Source organism: Ostrea edulis, chromosome 5, assembly GCF_947568905.1.
Source record: "Ostrea edulis chromosome 5, xbOstEdul1.1, whole genome shotgun sequence".
NCBI classification, from domain to species: Eukaryota; Metazoa; Mollusca; class Bivalvia; order Ostreida; family Ostreidae; genus Ostrea; species Ostrea edulis.
In genome coordinates, this window is record NC_079168.1 from 77,655,440 (window position 1) to 77,679,477 (window position 24,038).

The window sequence follows — 24,038 nt, forward strand, 5'->3', positions numbered from 1 at the left end:
TTCTGCAATTCTTTGTTTCTCCTTAAGTTTTACTAGGGAAATGCTCGAAGATGCTGATGATCTGGATATGGATCTGTGACTGCGCTGTTTCATTCTGCATCTCATATTTCACACTTTCCTGACGAGAAAAGAATTCTTCTACTTCTCTTTTGAAGTTCATAAGTAAAACATCATAGTCATAATGACAATTCAACAGTTCATCCTTTTCTTTTTGATCTTTACACCCTACGACAATTTGTTCAAGCAACACTAATAAAAATATCGTAGTTTGGAAGCCACTTTGAATACTTCTTTATTATCTTTTTGATTCTCTGTCTTATTTTCTAACATTAGTCTCTTAATCTGAGTGACTGACTGTTTCAGATATTTGAAGGATAATTCTAACTTGTACAATTTTCCCTTTTCAGACATGCTTCCTCGTTCTTCTTCACCATGAACTGACATGATTTCTAATAGTCTGGGATCCGCTGAATGTATAATCACGTCAATGTTGTAGCATCCGTATATATATCTGACAAAACAGGCCAATTCAGGGCTCATGGTGGTTGTGACCGGTCGACAGGGGATGGTTATTCCTCCTGGGCACCTTATCCCAGCTCTGCTATGTCCAGGTCCGTGTTTGCCCAACTCTATATTTTGTATTGCTTATAGGAATTATGAGATTAATCACGGTTCGTTACCTTCACCTTTCATTTATGACATTCGTAAAACTGGAATGTGTTGTGTACTGATTTGCACTTGATTAATATTTCTGACTTACACAAAATTCTAGATGTTCTTTTTACAACGATTTTTGACAGTACTGTATAAAAATTTATTGATTGTATTGTAAAACTTATACGGTACCAATTTTGATGCACCAGATGCGCATTTCGACAAATAATGTCTCTTCAGTGATGCTCAACCGAAATGTTTGAAATCCGAAATAACGATAAACTTGCTAGAGCTATTATAGGGAAAAACAGAGGGCCAAAAAGTGGAGTCAAATTCGTCTAAGGATAAGAGCTATGCATGAGGGAGATAATCCTTAATTTTGAAATGAATTTCTAAATTTTATCACAGCAATTAAATATACATCCGTATTTTCAATGTATATTGTTTAACGTCCCACTCGAGAATTTTTCACTCATATGAAGACGTCACCATTGACGGTGAAGGGCTACAAATTTAGCCATATCCTCGGCTCTTACGGTCTTTGAGCAGGGAGAGATTTTTATCGTCCCACATCTGCTGTGACACGGGGCCTCAGGTTTTTCAGTCTCATTTACTCGCCTCTTACGACAAGCAAGGGGTATTGAGGACCTATTCTAACCCCACGGAATACCATATAAAGATGATGTAACTCTGTTTATCCGGGTCGTAAACGGGTAATGTCTGGAGTCTTCATTTTAGTATAAACAGCCTGTAAATTTTGTGGTAATAAGCACTTGCTAAGAATTATATAAGCATTCTACACAATTACATCTGAGGATTCACTGGACTTAACAGCTGAGTTGTAACAGTTCATATTTCTCGTATGTTAAATCAGCTAATGTAAGTTTATAATTTTTCATTTATCTGTCAATAACTATAAATCAATTCTTAAATCTCTGAATTCTTTGTGATTTGATTTTTGTTGGGTTTACATGGTTTATTCTGATCCACAACAAAATGGAGGCTCGTCCAAGATCAAGAATTATCGCAATTTTTCAAAATTTGTATCTAGTTTATTTCATTATTGAGTTTCATAGCCACTGAAAATCAACATGTTTTCGGTCACAGATTTTTTTTTCGCTGAATGTTGAAATTCAGGTTTTTAATGCCTTGAAAAAGGATGAGTTGGTTAGAGTAGTTCTACAATTTCAGTTAGAGATTAAAGAAGATGGGTAACTTTATCAAGCCGAGAACCCACAGAAGGACAAATATCCAAGTTAAAATTGAAACTCTCCAGAAAAAGAAAAATTTGCATTCTAGTTTTAAAAAATCAATCCATAGTTTCCAAAAATGCTTTTTCGATGTGCCCATTTCAAAGGAACATTGAAAAAATCCCATTTAAAATCACGTATACGCGAAAAACGAAATTACAGTAAATTTGACTTTTCGAAGCAGATTTCCATATGGAGTGGGCCAAGTCTCCATTGTGAACTGAATAAAATATGTTAGTACATGTTCAGGTGTAATATGTTTTGTAAATAAAAGTATGGAGACTTTACCCACTCTATGAAAAAAAAACTTAATTCTTGTGTATAACTTTTGTCGTATTATCAAGAAAATTTCTATGTCCACGACGGGTGACTTTAGATAGCTTAAAATTCAGAAATTCTTCATGGGATGGATAGCCGAGGTGCTATAGCGGCAGTCTCAATGAAGTTTTGGACAGGCCCAGATTGCATATCTGTGGTTCGAATGCCAATTTTTCATACCTATTATTTTTTTCTTATGAATTATTAGACTTCCTGATCCCACCTCTGGTGTGTCCTGGGGTCCTTGTTTGCCCAACTATCTATTTTGTATTGCTTGTAGGAGTTATGAGATTGATCACTGTTCGTTACCTTCACCTTGCACTTCCCATAATTATTTTTTCTCTGGCATTTTATACTAAGTTTTACTCATAGCATGCAGTCTTAATGACGCTCACGAGTAATTGATTCCAACATGCATCAATTAAATGTAAACAAGTATGGGGCCTCCTGTGAAGTATGGATGTTGTTTATGCAAGGTGAAGATAACAGTGATCAATTTCATAACTCCCACAAGCAATACAAAATAGGTAGTTGGGCAAACACGGACCCCTGGACACACCAGAGGTGGGATCAGGTGCCTAGGAAGAGTAAGCATCCCCTGTCGACCGGTCACACCCGCCGTGAGCCCCATATTCCGACCAGGCAAAACGACATCTTAAAGGAAAGTTAAAGAGAATAATTTCAACACTGCTTAAGAAGTTACTTGAAGAGATCATGACAAAAGCCAAACATGCAACCAGTGCAGACTGTCTAAAAGGCACAGTGAACTACAGTTCAATACAAAAACAAACGCAAATCAAGTGTCTGCTTCTGTCCCATTAGTATTTGCTGGGAAATTTAACAGCAAATACAAATGTAAAAACGGCCTCAGAATTGTACCAAAAGAGGCGAGAACTGATGCCTTTATCATATTCGGTATACCAGTACCAGTAGGTTGTAAATGCTGTTCAAAAACATTTGTTGGATAAAAACTGAATCTAAATCAAAGCATTAATACTGCACCATGCAGAAAACGCCATTCCACACTTGATTTACACCACAGAACATGCGAAGTTTCTCATTCACATCAGGTAATATGTCAATGGAAATGCGAAGCACATACTGTTGGATGTTGCGAGCATATATGCAAGGTTAAAGTTTTTAAAAAGTAGGTCAAACTCCAAGGTCAAGGGTCAAACATTTTGGTTTTGTCACAAGGAATACTCGTGTGAAATATCAAAGCTCTAGCACTTACTGTTCAAAAGTTATTAGCAAAGTTAAAGTTTCAGACAGAATGACAGACAGGACAAAATCAATATGCCCCCCGATCTTCGATCTCGGGGGCATAAAATTGACCTTGACAAACCACAGTCACATACTTGTACAGCATTTAGAAATTATAGGAAAGCCTTTGTTTTGTTTCTTCTGACACTCCTGATATTCAGGGTTCAAAGTTCAGTTTTATCAATTCTATGGAGGATTAAAAGCCCTCTTGTCTCAAGGAGTTTTTTTCACTCAATGGCACTAGATTTTGAGAGATATTGGTGCTGCAGAGATTTTGTTGTTAGAGAATGTTTTGCCTTTATCTGAGCAGACTTCTGCTGGTGTGTCAGTTTTATTACAGGGTGTGGAGCTGAGCGCCATTGATGTTACCTTACGAAGAATGTATCTGAAATCAGATTCCTGGACCAGTTATCGTAGGTGTTCAACCTACTCTTCCTGTTCATGGTGTTTTCTTGTTGCTAGACAACGATTTAGCTTGTGGCAAAGTTGCATCAGAACGCATAGTTTGTGAAAAGATGACAGCATGTGTTGTTATCAAAGCGATCACAAGAAAATAAATCGAGTCTCAACACGTGACATCATTTCACACAGCTGATTCATCTCATGAAATTTACCTCACTGACGCTTTCCTATTTCACTTTTGATGGCAGTTCACATGAAAACAGACAGCCAGTTGATGATGGTCCGCAGTTAGACCATGACAAGGGCACCCTCAGTCGAGAGCAGTTACTGACTGAACAAAATAAGGACCCTCATATTGTCCAACATAGCAAGAGGGCCATTGAAAATTTTTGTAAAAATGGCGTGGATTCGATTTGAATCTCATGTACCCAAGTTCACATTATTCTAAGATGTTACATAAAATCCGTAAAAGCATGTAAATCTTATTTTCTTAATCATCTATAATCACTTCTTGATTAACGCGATTGTACCATGTCTCCTATGTTTGTGAATTTGCTAAACACCGATGCAATAGTAACTACTCGGCTATTTCCGTAACCGCAAATGAACCGGTAACGGAAAAGGACGAGCGCGTGATCCGATTGAACACCGACGCTGAATATGACGTCACAATGCACTGTTAATTACATCAATTACTTTATGAATATGTTTTCCCGAGTTCAATGAATAGGCGGGTTAAAGAGGTTCGCACCTGAGATTTGCACTAATGTCAATTTTTTTTGGAAAGTGTATTTTTGATTTCTACATTGAATGCATCGTCAGTTACCCACGGGTGCTTCTAATCGATTCTCTCTATCATCACCCGTGAGTCAATCCTATACAAATAGCTCGTTTCTCATTAAATATGCATGAAATTTTTTTACCTTTTCTTATCCAATGAAATTATTTACCGCCGCGGTGGCCGAGAGGTTAGAGCGTTCGCCCTGCATGCGGTAGGCCGGGGTTCGAATCCCGGCCGCGACAGACCCAAGTCGTTAAAACGGGTAGTGAAAAAACGCTCGGCATCAGGTGTGAATGTCACGGGTCCTCGGAGATGACCTTAAAAACGGATGTTCCGTGTCACAGTAGGTGTGGCACGCTAAAGAACCCTCACTGCTCAATGGCCGTAAGCGCCGAGCATTGGCCTAAATTTGAAGCCCTTCACCGGTCTTGGTGACGTCTCCATATGAGTGAAAAATTCTCGAGCGAGACGTTAAGCAAGATATAATCAAGCAATCACGGTGCTTGGAATCTCCGCAAATAGCGCCGGGTGTATTGGATTTTCTATGAATTGGCTGTATAACGGTAACGGTACCAATTCAGTGTACCATTTCCCCCAGATAACCATTTCTCAACCCATCTAAGAGGATTCCCTGGGTATGTGATCGCAGTATTGGGTATAGTGTACTTTTTTCTGGGTATAGCGGTTTTTTGGGGGTATAGCGGAGATTCCAGTAACCCAAGCAATCAATCCAATGAAATTATCGGTTACATATACCTATTGATCTCCTTTATCGGAGATAAATATGGTGGTGTATGTTTACACAATCGTTTACAATGCAAAGCGGTAACCAAGGGAAAAACTGTGAAATATGTTTGAGGGAGCGTGTGTGGACTCAAAACCGTGGTTTGCGACGATGCATTGAAGGAGAATTGAGAAATTAAAAATTGGGTCGCAATGCTTGTTACTGAGCTACACTAGTAGTGTTCTAAACATTACATTTTTGCACCTGAAATTCGTCTGTTGGTGTCAACACATTACATAAGCAACACAAATCAACCACAACATTTTCAAAGTCTTGTCTTAAAATTTAAAATCGCACTGAAAAAAGTGGGGGCTAGAGATAAATTTTTACATCATTGGTGGAAATACTGATTTTTTAAAACAAAATTTTGAGTAAATTGATTCAACCTTTTTTTAAAGAATCAGGTTCTGTTTGGAAAAACTATATCAACAACAATTTGATAAATTACAACAGGTGAACCAATCTGATTAAAATAAGATCGACATAACAATAACGGAGCGGATCAAAGATCTTATTTTAATCAGATTGCAGGTGAACTAGTTCCAAATCTAGGGTGTCCGGGTAGCGCTCTCGCTTCTCACCACTGCGACCCGAGTTCGATCCCCGTGATCGGCAGTGGTTGTATGTGAGACGGTATGGTGGCAATCTCTACCCAGAGTTATCGTTCCTTACACTCACACGTCTCAAAATAAGCAATGTTATTCCACGTGTAAAATAATTCCACTTTTTTTTTTTTTACGGCTAATAAAACTAAGAACTACTTCATAAGATATTGGGAAAATGTAGGACAAGAAACTATTTGTAGATTTTTTTTCTATTACTATATATATTCTTCATGCATGTACCTATGTATAGGCCTGGTGCAAGGTAGAACAACCCAATATCCACGTTTCAACCCAAATCAATGTTTCTTGTGTAACAAATAGACTGACATCTGCTCAGTATTTATTTATTTACGTATATTTTTGTAACTGAAGTCAAAACCATACTTTATTTGAGCGTAAGTGCCATTTTACAAAAATCTTGTAAAACCCTTGAGACGTTGACAGAGGTGCAAGTGAGAGCAAGGAACGACAACTATGGGTAGAGATTGGGTATGGTGGTCGCCCGCTCGGACACGTGGGTTTCCTCCCATATAAATGACTCCCTAGCGCAAAACACCCCTGCATCAAAGGGCCCCATAATGGCATTGAAATATGCTTTCGAGCTTTCATGGGTTATCCTTGGTATTTATGTTTATATGTATGTATATACCGAATAAACATTTATTTATCTCAATTACTTGTATCATAAATCATAAAACGGAAATTAGTGCATTGAAGTATTTTCTAGTAAATACATACTAGTATATACATACTGTACCATATATATCATGTTTCCCTCCGCTACTGGCCGATTACCGGGGGAATAGCGATGGTAGTACAAAAATAGGGTAAACTTACCAATGTTTATTCAAACCATATACAGCACACCTGTCAGTGTTCTGACACCTCGCTCTCAAGCATCGTAAAAACGTGCTAATCAATGTGAACACACGGTTCACGAGCTACCCGCTTGATGACAATTATAAACTGGTTCCCCGCTGATTGGTGCTACACGAGAGAAGCGAGGTCATGATATGCAACATGTAGGTGTAACCATGGTATGATCATTGTAGATGGGTACAAATAAGAAACGTGGTCAATTCAAGTGAAAACATGCATGTTCCAGCAAACGTTCTGTAGCTGAGACGGAAGGTGGATCATGGTCAAAATTATATCCAAGACCCTCTGTGCATGCACATCGGAAGGCCTCGGGAACCAGGCTATATGCTAGGAATCATGTGACACCTACATGTTGTATATCGTACTTGCTAAAGACGTGCAGATCACAATTCAAAAATAGTAAAAAGATTGCTTTATCAAAATAAAAAACGTGACTACCACTTTAAATATGAATATTTTTATTGTTTTGTGTGTGTTGTCTTTTTCTTTCTTTTCGAAATGCACTCGTGACAATAGCTTGGCATAGGGCCTAGTTGTCAACAATTTAACGTATCATAATTTGTCTAATCCAAAAATAAATAATGATTGCATTGTTTATTTTAGAAAAACAGCGCCAATTACAGATGTATAACGGAATAACATCACCAAACAGTTTGTAGACAGCGACCCATATAAACATTATTTACTCACAATATTGCTGATTTCATACACACTTTACTCGATCGCTATATTTGGGTATTTATATCGTTATATGTGTGCACTGGTGGCTAACACATATAAAACTCGGACAATTTGTCAACATCGATTTAAATGTTGCCCAAGGTAAATAAAATAGGCTCCTAAAAGTTGAGTTTTTAATAATATCTCGCAGTACTTTCACAATCCGAAGAGCGCATGTGACGTCACTGTACCACGTGACTACCTACCTAATTAACTAGACTTTTTGAAATCGGGGCTTAGATTTAAGTCTGTATTGTGGTTAATTATCACAAAATTTCGGCGAACGAACTATTAGAATTAATTACTATATGCATAAAGAAGACGAAATGCATGTAAAGTTGTATACTTTGAAAACATGAAATGTGTCCTTTAAACACTCGGCTACATTTGACATGTGTTCTAAAATTAATTTATTCATTTTTACACATGTAATATCACTTCAAATATGGGTTATTTCCATTTTTTACCGGGACTGTAGTGCTAAACTGTCCCCTACTATACTAGGCCTACCTCAATCTCTACCCAGAGTTGTCGTTCCTTGTGTGATCCTAAGTCCTGCACCACAAGTACTTTGATTTTGATGGTACTTGGTCAAAAGTGAACAAATGATCAATGTCCAAAGTTTAAATCTTCGCATCTATTACCACTTGGCGTGTGTTCGTTCAATATTGAAAAGATTTTTTTTATTTTTTTTTAAAGTCTTTGTCTTAAAAATGTTTTCTTGTATACAGAAATTTCAAGCGTTGTTTAGACGTTGAAGAAATACGACGCAGCACGTACTAGACCTCGTTTTGCTTGAGAGGTAAGCTTGGGTTGTACTGAATGTTGAATTAAGATTTACTGTGGAAAATATATTGTATAATACATGAATGTCAATGATTAAGATTACAGAGTTTGTTGTTAACAGGAACAAAGTAAGATTAGTTTGTTTTCCAACAAGATATTTTGTTTAAGAGGCAAACAAATACTGGGCACAAGAAAGGGGTACTTCCGGTTTTGTGATCGTACTAAAAACGCTTTTCTAAATTTCAATCTTCCGGTTTGTGATCGTATGTTTTACGTATAAATACGGGGTACATTATCGCAGTCTGATATATTAGGTTGACTATCTTTGAAGAAGGTATTGTAAGAGTATTTAGATATGTGATTTTCTTGAGGGTTACGTAAATGGAGATTTTTAATAAAAAAAAAAAATGTAATACTAAATAGGGCATAGACAGTTTAAAATTTATGAAAGTTTATGTATTCAGAATAGTGTTTCGTGCTTACGGAGTATTGACTCAGTAATTATAATAATTCACTGGTAAACTCAAGATTACTAGGCATGTTAAAGGCCTTTTCCTTGAATTATAAATTCCCATCTTTGTTGGTCAGATTCTTTTGTTTCACTTTCATTAGTAGTTTCAATTTATTTGAGTTCAAAACTTTTTAAATTTTTAAAAGTTATGCAGTCCTCACAAACACCTGGAGTATCAGGTCTCAAAATAATGACTAAAGTGGTGGAAATTTCGACTGGCGATCAAGAATGAAGGGACAGTCGCCATTTGGTGACCGGTGTTTTTCTTTTCCCATTGAACGAATTGTTTGAAGTATGAGCTACAAGGACGGATCCAGAAGGGGGTCTAGACCCCCCTTTTTGTGGACCAAAAAGTTTAAGAGTTATTCAATTTTACCAAGTCTTTGAGTTAAAATGATATGAAAGGTCACTCAAATTTATAAACACCAGTATATCAATTAATTCTAGGATGAATAAGACCACTGATATACATATATTTATGATATTTTCGTCAGATACAAGTATCTAAGAATTCTCAACAAGTAGAAGTAGACAATTTGAAAGTGAAAAAGAAGTGCCAGGAAATGCTCAGAATGCAGGATTTTACACCATTTACCCCAGAGCTTATATAAAGACTGTCTCGTGATCTCCCTAAGATGTTAACTTAATTATGTACACCAGCAAAGGGGTATATGGGGTAGGGGTAGAGGTTGTGAAAAGTACGTGAAAAATGAAGTGCTACGATCCCCCCACCCCATTTCACAAATTCCTTGAACTGTCTATGACCTAATATACTTGCACAGTCTGAATCAAGAGAGGGTTTCACAAAAGCATTTGGTTATAACATCTTATTCTGTTTACTTGAAGTGCTTAAATGATTCAGATTCAATAGCACAATGGACGCTAAAAAATGAAAACTTCTTTGGTAAACCAAGGGCTTCTAACAAATCGGAAAGGGAACAAGACAGTTTTTTAACGCAGCACGAGGAATCGGTGAAGGAAGATGAGTAACGTACATTCAAAGATTTGTGGTCGAAATTATATAAATGTTTTGGATTTGAAAAGGAAACGATGTCCATGTAGTGCATGCATTGCAATGCATATCCTACGATTGCAGGCAAGACAATTAAAATCGGGATCTAAAAACTTTAAAATTTGATAATTAAAATTTTTTTTTATATACAAAAGTTGGTCTTAAAACATTGTTACTAAAATATGGCCACTAAAATTAGCAATTGGGCACTAAGAAATCAGGATTGGTGGCCAACTGCAGTCTTCTCGAAAACATTTAAAACTTGCTGGCCAGTCGGACCAGTGAACTGTCTGAATTTACTGGCCCACAGTGAAATTTACTGGCCCCCTAATTTTTTTGTTTATCACATACATTATGGAATGCATTGTAAAATTGTACAATTAATTTACTGGAACTATGGTTATTACTCGTATTCATATCCACACTAAGACATTCTTTCTGTCGATACCGGAAAAACAACACCATACACGGTATTTTCTCTCTCTTCGCCCACAAACAACAAGACTACAAATTCACGTATTTTTCACAAACGTGAAAACAGCCTGAGTGCACCTTAGGAAGTAGCCAAACTAGCCTTCTCTACCAACATCAAATGTAAACGATTTATTAATTCTATAAACTATAAAAATTGCATAAAATCAGAGATAACTGCAATTGACGAAGTTCATTTTAATTGGACAATGCAATAAAGCAGCAATTACCGGTGTACAAAACGCGGCCATTTTTGTTGTTTCAACAAGTTCGTTTAATATTCACACGATCAATGTACAAGTTATCTTGACAATTACACCTTTAGTTATCGTTCTTTATGACATAAACAAACCATGATGTCCAAACACTTACTTTATGTGCTATTTTTTTTATTTATTTTTATTTTGATGGTAAATTTAAGCTAATAGGATGTTTAGATATCTAAATCCAACATTATATTTAATGTGACTTACAAAAAGTCTACAAGCCCACAGACTTCCTGATTTTTAATTTTTACTGACACTATCGTAAAATTCACTGGCCCCGGTCTTCGGACCACTGAGTTTTCATGAAGACTGCAACTGACCACTTAAGGGGAAAAAATATTTTGAGCCCTGAGTATGGATAGCCTGTGTAGAACTTTTGTACTTACATTTAACTCACTTCTACTCAATGAAAAAATAAATGTACATATGTGATTTCCCTGCCAATCATCTTCATAAGTATACTGAACAGTCAGTTTTTACTTTTTGAAAGGTTCAGGGTTTACGTTAATGCACATGTTACGCACAAAAATTTCATTTGACCCCCTGAAAAAAAAATTACTGCTTCAAAATGACGCACAACCGAAAAAAGTATTCCATGAAATGTAAAATGTGCATGTAAAGGAAAAATGGAAACATTTTTGCACTAGAAGGATTAAAAACTTGGCACAAATAACTTTTGTGAAAAAGGAGGAACTACTAGGGAAAGGGAAATAAACAAGTAACTGAACATTTTTACTGTACATAGAAAAGGCAAGTGAGGAAAGGTAGATATTGATTCAATTTCCTTTCAAAATGTATAATCAGTGAATTGTTTGCATTAAAAACGACAGAAATTAAGTAAGAATGTAAATCATTACAAATTATCTATGAAAAGTTCCACCGTTAACTAGCAAAAATGTTTAATCTCTTTTAAAAAACAACCATTGGTAGATTTTTTTTTATTTTCGTGAAGTGGCACATTATTCATTAAGCAGGTTATGATATTTAAATATTAGGGCTGTCACGGTTCCAAAAAAATTCCGGTCGGGTCAGTTCTAAAAATTTTACTACGGGTTCAGGTATTTCGGTTCGGGTCTATATAACTATTTCAAAAATCTAATATACAGTTAAAATCAAAAACCTTTATTGTATTTTGTCACAATAATTACTCGGGGACGTGGATTGATATTTGGTCTCGACATCCATGGTACTAGAAACAGCATTGTCACTTCTACTAGTTTCCATCCATGCTTTCAATGTTTTGTCATTGACGATGTGGCATATCTTCAATGCGTCTGACATATCTTTCATATACTGTCATTATTTAAATTTTTGTTCACAATGCCATCATTTAATTGATCAAAATAGAGCCACCTTTGAGGATTTTGACGACATAATGATTCTATTTTAAAAACCAAAATCGAACCGAAATACGGGAAAATGGAGCCGAACTTGACCCAAACATCACAACCCGCGGTTTTCGGTTATTTCGGGTACCCGTTGCAGCCCTATCAAATATATTATGTTTTAAAATTTACTAGCAAGTATTTAATGGTCATATATACATTTTGGAAGATATCACATGTTTATGCCTGATACCCTTTATATTGGTTATGATACATGCAATTGCAAAGTGGATTGAAAATTCAAATTGACTTCAAAAACTACAGTTTAATCCAGTGTTTTCACAGTCACCTGTCTCTTTTCATTTGTGACTTCAAAAGTTTTGACTGCAACAAATGACAGTCATAAACGATATATATATCCTATCTTGCGAATTAAAGTTCTGCAGTCTGAAATATTGCTAAAACGGTTTTAAGCTGTTGATCATGTGGCACCACCATTTTGATTCTATAGATTTTACAGGAGTTATGGGACTTGTTGAATTTGTACATGTTACACTATAGGAACACTGGATGCAACTCCTCGGACACCGCCGTACATAATTTGTTCAAATTTTGTAGGATTGTTTGTCACCATGTGTAGTTGATCATATTACACCGTGATTTTGATTCTACAACTTTTACAATAGTTAAGGGACTTGCACTTCACCTTTTTTTGCGGCGACGGGGAACATATTGCTATGCGTAGCAATCTTGTTTAGTCGGGCATGACAATATATACAAACAATCATGCACATCTGTATGTTGTAGGGAGTTCCAATGTTATCTATCGTGATGTGTACAAATGTATTTTTATTTTTTTTTTAAAGTATACCAAGATGGGGACCAGAGTCTACATTGGAAGATTGTCACATCATGCTAGAGAACGGGATGTCGAAAGATTTTTCAAAGGATATGGACGTCTACGAGACGTTATGCTGAAAAATGGATATGGTTTTGTGGTAACTATTTATCTTGTCTAAATAATTCATTATGAATTTACTATTGATGAATAAGGTATATGTCTGGTATTTTTATACAGATTTAGTTTGCAAAATTAGGTCACAATGCTGTACATCTGTGTTTCAAAATTTTGTAAGTCAAACTTGTTAAAATTAACAGGTATGATAATTATTTTCTCTTAAGAAGCTATTATTTTTTTAATAATATATATACATGTATAAAATCACTGAAAAGGCTATGACACTGTTGATTATTTAAAACTAAAATTTTCAACACAGCCCATATCTTTATGAAGAGATAAGTGAATTGTTCACTGTTGTTCGTGTCGTTGGTTATTTTTAGTGCTTCTTATAACCTTATTTATTTGACCTCGTATATACTATTAGATCCGACAATATGTAGGGAAAATCTTTAAAAAGATCTTTGTCTAGAACCACAGAGCCAAAGAAATGTACATTTACATGAAAGCTTCCTGACATAGTGCAGATTGAAGTTTGTAAAAATCATGGCCCCGGGGTAGATTGGGACCACATTAGGTAGGGATCAAAGTTTCACATGGGAATATGTAGGGAAAATCTTTAAATATGGGTCCAGATGAGCGATGTGGCCCATATGCCTCTTTCTTCTTTTTTTTTATTGGTTTGTGTGAGTTGAATTAACTTCCTTAAGTCATGGGGCACAGAGTGAATGGATATATTTCAAGGAACTTTTGTGCAGGTCGCATCACACCTTCACCTCCCACTGATACGTAACAAACATCAAAATAGAAACTATCCACTGAAACATAGTCCCTACATTCAAAACTTCATTCCAATTCATAAAGATTTGTTTTATTAAATGTAAACAGCATCATGAAACAGAGATGGATTTTTTATTATGTGTTAAAAAATAAGGAAAATTTCAGCTTTTATTTTCATATTTTTATATCATCATCATTATGAACTTGCACACTATGCACTGTAATATGGATGAGTTCATCGCTGAGTAGAGTCTATGCATACATAGTAAATAAATGAATTTATTGAACCAATGTTAACTGCAAATTTAGTGCAAATAAAGCAATGTCAAATTGAAAACGAAAGATAGTGGAATTATTTGATGTATAATTGTTGTATGCATTTTAGATATTCACAACAACGAAAAATTTACAAGCTCAAGTAGCTGCTTTCAAAACAACTTGTCCATCTTCCAAACCCATTATAAAATGGTAACCTCGAACTTTACTTGAGCCAATGGTTACATGTTCTATCCTGCTGACAGAACACAAAACTTCATTTTAAGGCACAGTATTTAAGTAATTCTTTAAAAATTTAGCGTTAGGCATTATTTCTTTTATACAAACATGTAACATAGGGTGAAATGTCTTTCATGTACAATATTTTTGCAGGAGTTTGAAGATTACCGTGATGCTGATGATGCAGTATATGAACTGAATGGAAAAGATCTGGCTGGTGAAAGGTAAGTCATGAAATTAACAGCATACAAAGTCCCACCCCCAAAAAACCCCAACAAATTTTACCAAATGTACTGGAGAATAGATTACCAGTGTTTTGACAGGCATGAAGTACTTGTAGTCCGTTGTACATCAGCACATGTAGTGATGTTATGATGTTTTAACTGTTAGTGCATTTATTCTACAGAGTGATAGTGGAGCATGCTCGTGGAGGTCCCCGTGGAGATGACCGGAGGAGTGGTTACCGTGACTTCCCACCCCCACGCAGAAGTCGAGGTGGTGGAGGACGAGACAAGTGAGTAAAATGCAGCAGAATACAAATTGCTCAACTTATTGCTACACAGTGAACTTTCACTAATTTGCAGAATTATTTCTACTGAATAAAGTTTCAATACAGCTTTGCTACATAGGCACAGACCCATCAAAAAGTTTTTGTATGTAACAATGTTTCTAGAGTAGAATTTGTATTTAAGAGATGTACTCCCATGGTTCCACCCATTCTGGGTCATGTACGTGGGTCTGCATGCGTATTTCCAAATGAAAGAGTGTCTTTTCACCCAATTTTTTGGTGGAAAATTCCCATGCCAGTTTATTCACATATGACCAGGGTTGAATACAGGAATATTTAGTTTAACAATCGTCAATAAGTACATGTATATGGGTAGGATTGATCAATCTGCAGCGAGTGTAAACAAATATTTAGCAAACCTTTTTGTTGCAGCCGATACTTAGACAAGGGTTGGATGCTTGTAATTGTCAATTTAAATGCTGGGAAGAAGTTAAGTGGAAATTGAATAAAAGATAAATGTCCGCTCTGTAGATCAATTGATTTAGTATGCCTTACAATCATCAATGTATGTTAATGTACAACAGAGATTTATATATCCATTTATTTTGAGATTTTTTTGTCTTAATTTTATTAAAGTACATGTATTTCTTGATGACAAGGGACAGTATCGGTACATGACAAATATCTGTCCTGATAAAAGGTTAAACTATTCAAATTTCTAATAATCTTATATACACATGTGTGTGTGTGTGTGTGTGTGTGTGTGTGTATATATATATATATATGTATATATATATATATATATATATATATATATAAAAGAGTTATTGCCTGTCAAAAATCGATGTCATTATTATTGAATGTTTATATGATATAACAAAGTGAACACATTTCTATGAGATATGGCTTAAGACTTGCAAAATATTATCCACATTTTGCTTAATAGAAAATAATTGGGTGAACACGGGCAGACATCAATTTCACATGATTCAATGATACAGGTGTATAATTGTGTATCATTTTACTCGTTATTAACAGTGTCTGATCCTAACCAGAAATACCATGATGTTACTGAAATTTTTGTAACAAGTGTGACAAAGCTAAATAATGTCATACTGAAAGTAGAGGTACTGATCTAGAAGGGGGAGACAGAAAATAGTCGCTGTCACGCGCAGCTATTTCCCATTTTATTTTATAAAGTTCAATATATGCCATTATCAAGGGTCTCAGTCCTTCATCCAGAAAATGCTGTGATAACTTTTGAGATGATCCTGGTATTAGATAAAATTTAATCATATTTGACATCGGAGGAGGGGGAGGGGGGGGGCTCCAAAAAAGCTTTTAGGAGGTGTCTAGAGACTAGGTTTCTATGTGTGTATGTCCACACGTCTGTCCTAACCGGATCTCCTTTACCTACGCGTTAGTATTGATAACTCATTATCTGCTTAGGACCCAAACTTATGGACACCTTCTCTCTCAAGGTCATCAAAACTCAAGTCGTTCTCAATTCTGAATTCATAACTGGATAATTATAAGACCATTATACATAGTTAAACTATTATTCGATACAGGTCATCATTCACAGTCTTTGCAATTGACCCTTATGGTCATATATATTCTCCAAGGTCGTCTTCCTGAATTTATAATAGCTCAGCTCAAGTTTTGTCTCATGGTTAATATTTAAAAAGAATTATAATTCACAGAATTTTTGCTATTGATGGAGTGTGTTGTATTCACCTAGAATACCGATTTCTTTAACGTGTATTAACATTGTTTATATTCAAAATCATTTTTAATGATTTGCAATTTTAGACTTCCCTCATTCAAGGTCATATCTCCAAAATCAAAGGCTATTTTAGATTCATGACTTGAAATATGACAGGTCCGTATTGGCTAAACTATCAAACTGCTTACTCTGTTAGACAGTTTTTAAAATATTAATCTGTCTTTTCCAGAATTGGCGACAGACGCCGGATGGCTGGAAATCTCGGGTAAATTTTCAAAATGGCCGTTAAACTCTAGAAGCACACAACATATTGTTTGGTTAAATTTTATTAAGTAACCAAATCAAATAGGAGATGTTGTTCAATAATTTTACAAAAGGAAATCATAAAATGGGGAGGGTGCGATTTTATTGTTTACTCTGTTTCATGATGTAATTTTATGACATTAAAGATAAATAATAGAGAATGAAGGAGTCAAATTTTTTGTAACTGTTGGAAAAAATATTCTTGAAAATTAGACTGGAGTTTAACAACTATATTGTATGCATTTGCATATATGATTGGTGTCGTGTGACCTGCAGGGATTTATCAGTATGTAGTTGGGGGCAACAGTCAGTCCCATTCCCAACTGAAAATAACCTCCAAATTGAGAGTTAAAATTTCCAGCAAAAGTTTATAATTTTGACTAAATTTTTCTAGTGGGAGGGAAGTCACTTCATAAAGGAACATGATCTTTGATTTTCATTTCCGTGATTTATCATAAAAATCTGCAGGAACAATATAAGCAAAATTCACAGTAGTACATGTGCAAAAATTAATTATAATATTGTCCTGCAAAAACAGTAAGTAGACATCACTGACCCATCCGCTCCACAAGTGCTGCAAACGTACACATACTGTTTATAGAACAGTGGATAACATACATTTTCAAGAAGCTTTTTCACACACATATTCATGAATCTATTTCAAATTTTTAATGGGTTACTTCAAAATTAATTTTGTGTGGTTGTATTTTTGTTTTTCTCTCACAGATTGGGCATCACATGGTGGTATAATTAATGGGATGGTTATAACTTTTGATAAGAAAGAAAGTAAAAACTCGTTATACATATGCAGCTGGTCATGTCAATTATGACTATGTACATCAACAAGCAGTAGAGAATTATTCACATTTAGCAAGTTTTCACAGCAGGAAGTTAAACTGTTGTATTTGTGGAGGATACTGATGGTGTTACTGGTTTTATGATGTGTCGCAGTGGTTATAAAACAATTACAAATTATCAATACAATTGATCACATTCACATATTAAATAACATAAGAATATGCACTAAAATGCAATGCAGGTATTTTCTTCCTGCAGAGAACAAGTTTTTATTATTATTTTTTTAAGTTCACTATTTGTAAAATCTACTAGGTATGAAAACATGGAAATTAAGAATATTGTACTGTTTTAGAAATATATTCTGATATCTTCAAAGTGTTATTTGAAATCAAGTACATACCGTTTCATCCTATTTACAAAATTAGATGGGGGCGGGATGGATCGTGCTTTGTGGTAAACAATAAAGTTCCTACGTTGATTGTCCTCTTGGTTGTTAGTTAATTTCAGAAATGATTTCCTTTGGAGATTGATTCTGTGTGTGTCACAGAGAAGAACAAGGGTCATATTTTTAAAATAGATTTTAATGAAATGACATTCCTCTCCCAATCAGCACTGATAAATCCCTGCAAAATGGCATGCTGAAAGGAATTTTCCACCGAATCAACTGTCATGTTCAATTGTTGTGGTATATACATTGGCGTATTTTGAAATAATTCTGTGAAATTTTGAAAATTTTAGTCGGCTTTTAGCTGAACTGTTAGTTCAGAAGAGCTTAATAGATGATAGATATCTAACATCTGAAAACAGAATTTCAAAAGACTAGGTTTTGCTGTAATTTGAATGACGTTTTGACATGAAGACTACATAGAGATATACAAGCGTGTATAAGAAAGTCTAGGAGCATTTTTCAGCTTTACTGATTCTTTTGTTTACATATGGTACTAAATACATGTTGAGGAGGAGGATTATTTCAGTGTTGAATACATTTTTTTTGAGTGATTGATATTTTATAGTATAGAAACTTTGATGTAGTTGAGCTTTACCTCCATGCTGTTCTTCTTACGTCTAGGTATGGGCCACCCACAAGGACAGAGTACCGACTGATTGTAGAAAACCTCAGTTCCCGTGTTAGCTGGCAGGTAAGAATTACTTTCTCCATACTGATACTGTCGTCACAGTGGAAATAAATATAGCAGTATTCAAGATATTAGCCGTTACTTAAATCATAACTCTTTTGCAGATTGTACACACATACGTAGAACTTTTATTTTGGTGTCAGTTGTTGTAAGCGTGATAAAGGCTAATGTGTCAGTTTTCTAGCACATGTCACTTGTAGATTTACAGGGAATTTTTGAAGAAAATAGCATCTAAAGTAAAATACATGCACATGTACAAGTAGCTCAAATGAGGAGACGATGCACCAGTCTAGCAGAAGGATATCTGATTGGAGTTCATCCTTTTTTCATCTGGACTCTGAAAAACAGACTTTATGCATTTATGAGTAATAATGTCAGATTTTTAACTGTCTTGTGATTTTTTGAATTAATGAAAGAATTGATTTTATGTAAATGTAATGTCTCCCAGATTTGCAACATAATAACATGTATAATGTATTTTCATAAAACCTCGCAGCCTCATTAGACGAGAGTGCTGAAAGACGAGAAGGTCTCATGATCAGGTTCAGGGTGCTTTCCTGTCTCGGTCCCGTTGTTAAAACTTGAGGTCAGGCCAGGTTTTTCCTCCTCCCTCCCGAAGGCTTTTTTCCAGGCAATCCGCAGCCTTCACATATTATTGGCTCATGGGGCAAGCCTCAACACATTGATCACAGGATATTGCAATTGTCTTTTGGGTATCTCCTCGGTGACCACACCTCCTCTTACTGGGCTCCTGCCTTTGATTTTCATGGTAGAACGAAACTCAGATCTACAATGAAAAATAAGGGTGCCTGGTAACACTGAAGACGAGCTGGGCAATGTTGGCACCACGCTTACACTAGGGGGCGCTTTTAGGGTACAGAGTACAGCAGTGGAGGTAATTCGTTTTCCATGCTGTTCTAATGATATCAGGGCTTGCAAGAAATTTATTATTTCAATATATATGCATTTGCAACTTCTTCTTAGCTAGTTTAAATATTTGAAACAGTGTGTGTCAAAATCTTATTTCAGCACTAGTCTGTACTAGATTATTCGGGGTAGAGATGACTAAACTTTACTAGTCCAAAGCATTTTTTATTAGCCTCTGAAAATATGATTTTAAAAAATGACTTTTATTTCGGTCATTTAGATTTTTTAAATAATGCTTGTATTTCTATTTCATCGCCTTATTATTTTCATCGTGCGTAAGCCACAGCCACCCAGCTTTTCCATTTATTTGAATAACTATGTCTTAATTCATAACATCTCATTGTTGCGAAGATTTCTTTGCCTTAACTGTCTTTTCCTCTTTCCTGGTTGTGCATGTTTTATAAGCCATTTAAACATGATCGTCGAAAATGACAAATGAATAACAGAACTGAACATGGACTGAGATCAACCTGGATAAAAGCATTGAGAGACATCATCACATAATTTAAGATTTAATTTTCTTGTTTATTGTAAAGAAAATATTTTTCAACAGTACTGAGAGAAAAATATAATAGAAATTCGACTAGTTAGATCAGGGTAGTGCTGACCTACTGAACTTTTACTCGTGTTCGGACATTGAGCTAATCCTTTTGGCACACACTGTTGTAATGGTGAAATGTCAATTTTGTGAATTTAAATGAGGTATTGGTCATAATGAAATTAGATTAGCAATTAAGCCCTGATTGAGTTATGCTTTGTATGGAATGGATAGATAACAATTGAATCTTTTATTTTTTCATGTTATAAGTACAACTTGTACAAGTAGAGGGCAGGTGAGTTTGAATAATGGTAAGACAGGGCATCTTGTAATCAGAAACATCAATCATCCCCATCACTCTGCCTGTGTAAGCAAGTCGGTAATGCTCTCCTCTTTGGTTTGAAGGATCTGAAAGACTACATGAGGCAGGCCGGAGAAGTAACATATGCTGATGCCCACAAAGAACACAAAAATGAAGGGTGAGTTTGTTTATACAGTCTCGAATATTTATTTTCATTTATAGAATATAAGGTAAAAAGAATTTATGGAGGGGAAATTGATTTTTCAATCAACATTGCTTTTTGTTGGATGTTTGTGTTGACATTTCTATGGTAATTTGAATTTCCAGTGTTGTGGAGTTCTCTTCCTACTCTGACATGAAGAATGCTATGAATAAGCTGGATGGAACAGAAATCAACGGGAGGAAGATCAAGTTAATCGAGGACAAACCCAAGCGCAGTAGGCGCAGAAGGTACTGTCGGAGAATCATGGTGTTTGGCCGGTGAAAAATTTTGCATCTAGGTTTTGTAAATTAGTTTATTGTTTTTCTTTTCAATATACGTACATTTATGTAGGAATTTCTCTTACTTAAATTAGTCTGTTTTACTTTTGTTGATGTGATTTCAGAATGATGCCATGATGTGTGCAATTGCCCCCAAAAAATATGACCGAACATATATATGTATGTGTGTTGTCTTTTTTAGTGTATTATATAAAGACATGTATTTATTTTTCAGTCCATCAGCAGCCTCTGACCTGACAATTTACTCCAGTGACTGGTCATCTGTTTACTGGTCAAGCAACGATGACGACTCAGTTGTCGATTCTGATGAGTCGAGTACGATAACTGAATGCAGTTCTATTTCCAGATGGAGTTCTCGATCTTACCATGAATATTGGGATTCATTTGATGTGTTTTCTAGGTGAGAGAGTTCATCAAAGACTAGGCAGACAGAAGATGGCCCAAAGAATGGTTTAGTTTCATTTTTAGTCCACCAGCACTGTTGCAGACCATGCTGCTTTAGAGAGTTGTCTGTTAGCTCCGTCGACATTAGATCATAAAAGGTTTTTGGAAAGTGGTAGTTTTGTTTTTATGGTAATATATATGCAATACATGCTGTGTATTTTGTTCTTTCAGTAACAGTAGAAGTCCCTCCAGGTCGAGAAGTAGGTCAAGGTCCAGGCGGAGGTCGAGGTCGGGCAGCAGATCCAGGAGCCGCAGCAGAAGCCGTAGTAGCCGCAGCAAGTCCAAATCCAAGTCACCAGACCGCAAGTCCAGATCCAAGTCACCTTCAAAATCAAGGTCAAGATCCAAGTCGCCATCAAAGTCCAGGTCAAGGTCAAAGTCTCGTTCTAAAAGTCCAGGCGACAAAGATGATAAAGATGATAATTAGGGTTTGGAAAAATAAGAATCCGAGGGACATAATTTCATACATGTGCATGTCAGTTTGTCCATAAAAGAGTTACAGATGGCATTGTAGTATACATTTCAATGTACAAAACATTTTTTTAACGCCTGCAGAGAAGGTTAATTAGTAGTAGTACCCCCCACAAGAACATGTGCATGACATTGTACAATGTACATTAGAGTTATTTTAAGAAATATACTGGTGTGTTTCAGCCTTTGTGGTGTGCCATGAAAGCACCGAATCGTAACACATAGCAGTATGGGTTAGCCAGTGGGCTTTTTTTCTCTCTCTGTCTTTGTTAAACAGTGATATATTGAATTTTACAAATCGACATATACATCTAATACATCATGCTGGACACCTTTGGTGTTCTCCGTTTATGTCTGAGATTCTGAGTCAGGCTTCTGATTCATTTTAGCATCTTCTGAGTCGCATTGTCATGCTTCATCATAAGTAAATTTCTTTGATCATTATTTTAATTTTTCATGCGTAATAAAATATCGTTTTAATTGATTGCCCCCATTCACTTTATTTTCACATTTGTTAAATAGTACATTTGTATTAATACCTATGGAAACATGTCATACATTGCACCTCGTTTATGCTGGGACATGTACAGTTGTGGTTTGGTAATGCTATAGGATTACTTTGAGGAAATTAATTGCATTAGACAGGCAAGTTTTTCAAAACTGCATGGATTTTGATATTTTTTTCCATAAGGGTAGAAAGATTTTCTTCAGTAATTACCAGTAGGCTATGAACTAACGAATGTATGTACACTGTGTAGTATTAATTGTTATCTTATAATTTCTGCTCAAGTGTTTTCTTTCCTTTTTCACATTGTTTTTTCCGTTACTCCCTGAATGAGCAGGTACTATGTATTGAAATTATTACAAACTTTTTTAAGAAATGAAGTAAAATACCCATTGTCTTTTGATCATTTACTTGAAGTGGATCCTTAACATTTTCAGACCATTTTTGTCATTAGAAACTTGTATGTTGTGAATAAATTTTACCATACCATGATGACGTCTTTACTTTGTAGATGAGGTACATGTAGCTGTAGACACATGTAATGATTTGGTACACATGATTCAGGTGCATACCGGACACTTGATAGGTAGAACAACATTCCGTAAATGCTAAATGTTGTGTTCAAGAACTGTTTTTGCTTCACGGGTCGAACTGGTAGTGAATTGTATATTGTTTAACGTCCCTCTCGTGAATATTTCACTCATATCACTCAACTGGTAGTAGAAGCTCATTGGAGGAACGTTTGCTTTGTAACCAGGAGGTTATGAGTTCCGAGTTTTAGTTTGATTGTTTTTTCGTCTCGCCCCTTCCCTTGGGGCCATAATTTGAACAAACTTGAATCTTTACTACTTGTAGATTCTTGAATTTAAATGTGTTTAAAATCAGGCCATTGTTCTTTACAAGAATTTTAAAGATTTTCCTTAGTGTCTTCTGCATGTAAAACTATGGCGCCATTCTACTCCTGGGGGCCATGATTTAAACAATGCATTATGACTCTACACTTATTGTGGAAGATTTTAGCTCACCTGAGCTAAAAGCTCGGGTGAGCTTTTCTGATCACCTGTATTCCGACTTCCGTCTGTCTGTAAACTTTTAACATTTTTTACTTCTTCTCAAAAACCACTGGGCCAATTTCAACCAAAATTGGCACAAAGCGTCGTTAGGTAAAGGGAATTCTAAATTGTTAAAGGGCCAGGTCACCTTCCAAGGGGAGATAATCAGGAAAAGGTAAAAATAGAGTACAGGCCCATAGGCAGGATTTTTAAAGGGGGGGGGGGAGGTTACATAGACTCGCAACGCGAGTCTATCACCTCGCACCGCGAGGTGCCACTACGGCAGGGGGTCCACTCAAGGCCCCCAGAAGCTCTGGGGTATTTGGTGCAAAATCCTGCAATCTAGCAATTTCCTGGCACTTAATTTGAATTTTGGAATCATGCCTTTTTTACTATGAATTTTCATAAAAAATCCCGACTTTAATAGTCACAATTCAAACAAAATGCCGACTTTAATAGTGCTTAGTAGTTTTCAAGGGGGGGGGGGGGTTCGTACGAACCCCCCCCCCCCCCCACCCCTGGCTACGGGTGTGGAGTAGGGTCATTAAAAAATCTTGAGAACCACTGG

The 24,038-nt window shown here is 35.9% G+C and overlaps 2 protein-coding genes across 5 annotated transcripts in view; one reads left to right on the top strand and one right to left on the bottom strand.

The window, feature by feature from the left end:
* The window catches only part of LOC125650814 (glycine N-acyltransferase-like protein 3), a 34,133-nt gene extending 25,828 nt beyond the window's left edge, over positions 1-8,305 (bottom strand). The window contains exon 1 of the mRNA XM_056166273.1: positions 8,167-8,305. The gene's annotated coding sequence lies outside the window, so the exon portion shown is untranslated. The remainder of the gene's footprint in view (positions 1-8,166) is intronic.
* A 57-nt stretch (positions 8,306-8,362) lies between these two features.
* Positions 8,363-22,910, top strand: LOC125650812 (serine/arginine-rich splicing factor 6-like). Of its 4 annotated transcripts, none has more exons than XM_048879345.2 (9): positions 8,363-8,458; positions 12,894-13,025; positions 14,414-14,484; positions 14,667-14,774; positions 16,724-16,759; positions 18,665-18,734; positions 20,602-20,675; positions 20,825-20,947; positions 21,614-22,910. In XM_048879345.2, exons 2-9 carry the CDS (start codon positions 12,903-12,905, stop codon positions 21,867-21,869), a joined length of 861 nt encoding a protein of 286 aa, XP_048735302.1. In that variant the 5' UTR covers positions 8,363-8,458; positions 12,894-12,902; the 3' UTR covers positions 21,870-22,910. The 4 variants fall into 4 exon arrangements, with proteins under 4 accessions (XP_048735302.1, XP_048735304.1, XP_048735303.1 ...); XM_048879346.2 differs by lacking the exon at positions 8,363-8,458 and adding an exon at positions 8,460-8,776; XM_048879347.2 differs by lacking the exon at positions 16,724-16,759.
* The last annotated feature ends 1,128 nt before the right edge of the window (positions 22,911-24,038 follow it).

Coding starts and splice junctions, on each gene's coding strand:
- LOC125650812 (XM_048879345.2), top strand. CDS start 12,903: ATGGGGACCAGAGTCTACATTGGAAGATTGTCACATCATGCTAGAGAA. Junction 18,735..20,601: donor GTTCCCGTGTTAGCTGGCAG/GTAAGAATTACT, acceptor TTTGGTTTGAAG/GATCTGAAAGACTACATGAG. Junction 20,948..21,613: donor AAGCGCAGTAGGCGCAGAAG/GTACTGTCGGAG, acceptor TTGTTCTTTCAG/TAACAGTAGAAGTCCCTCCA.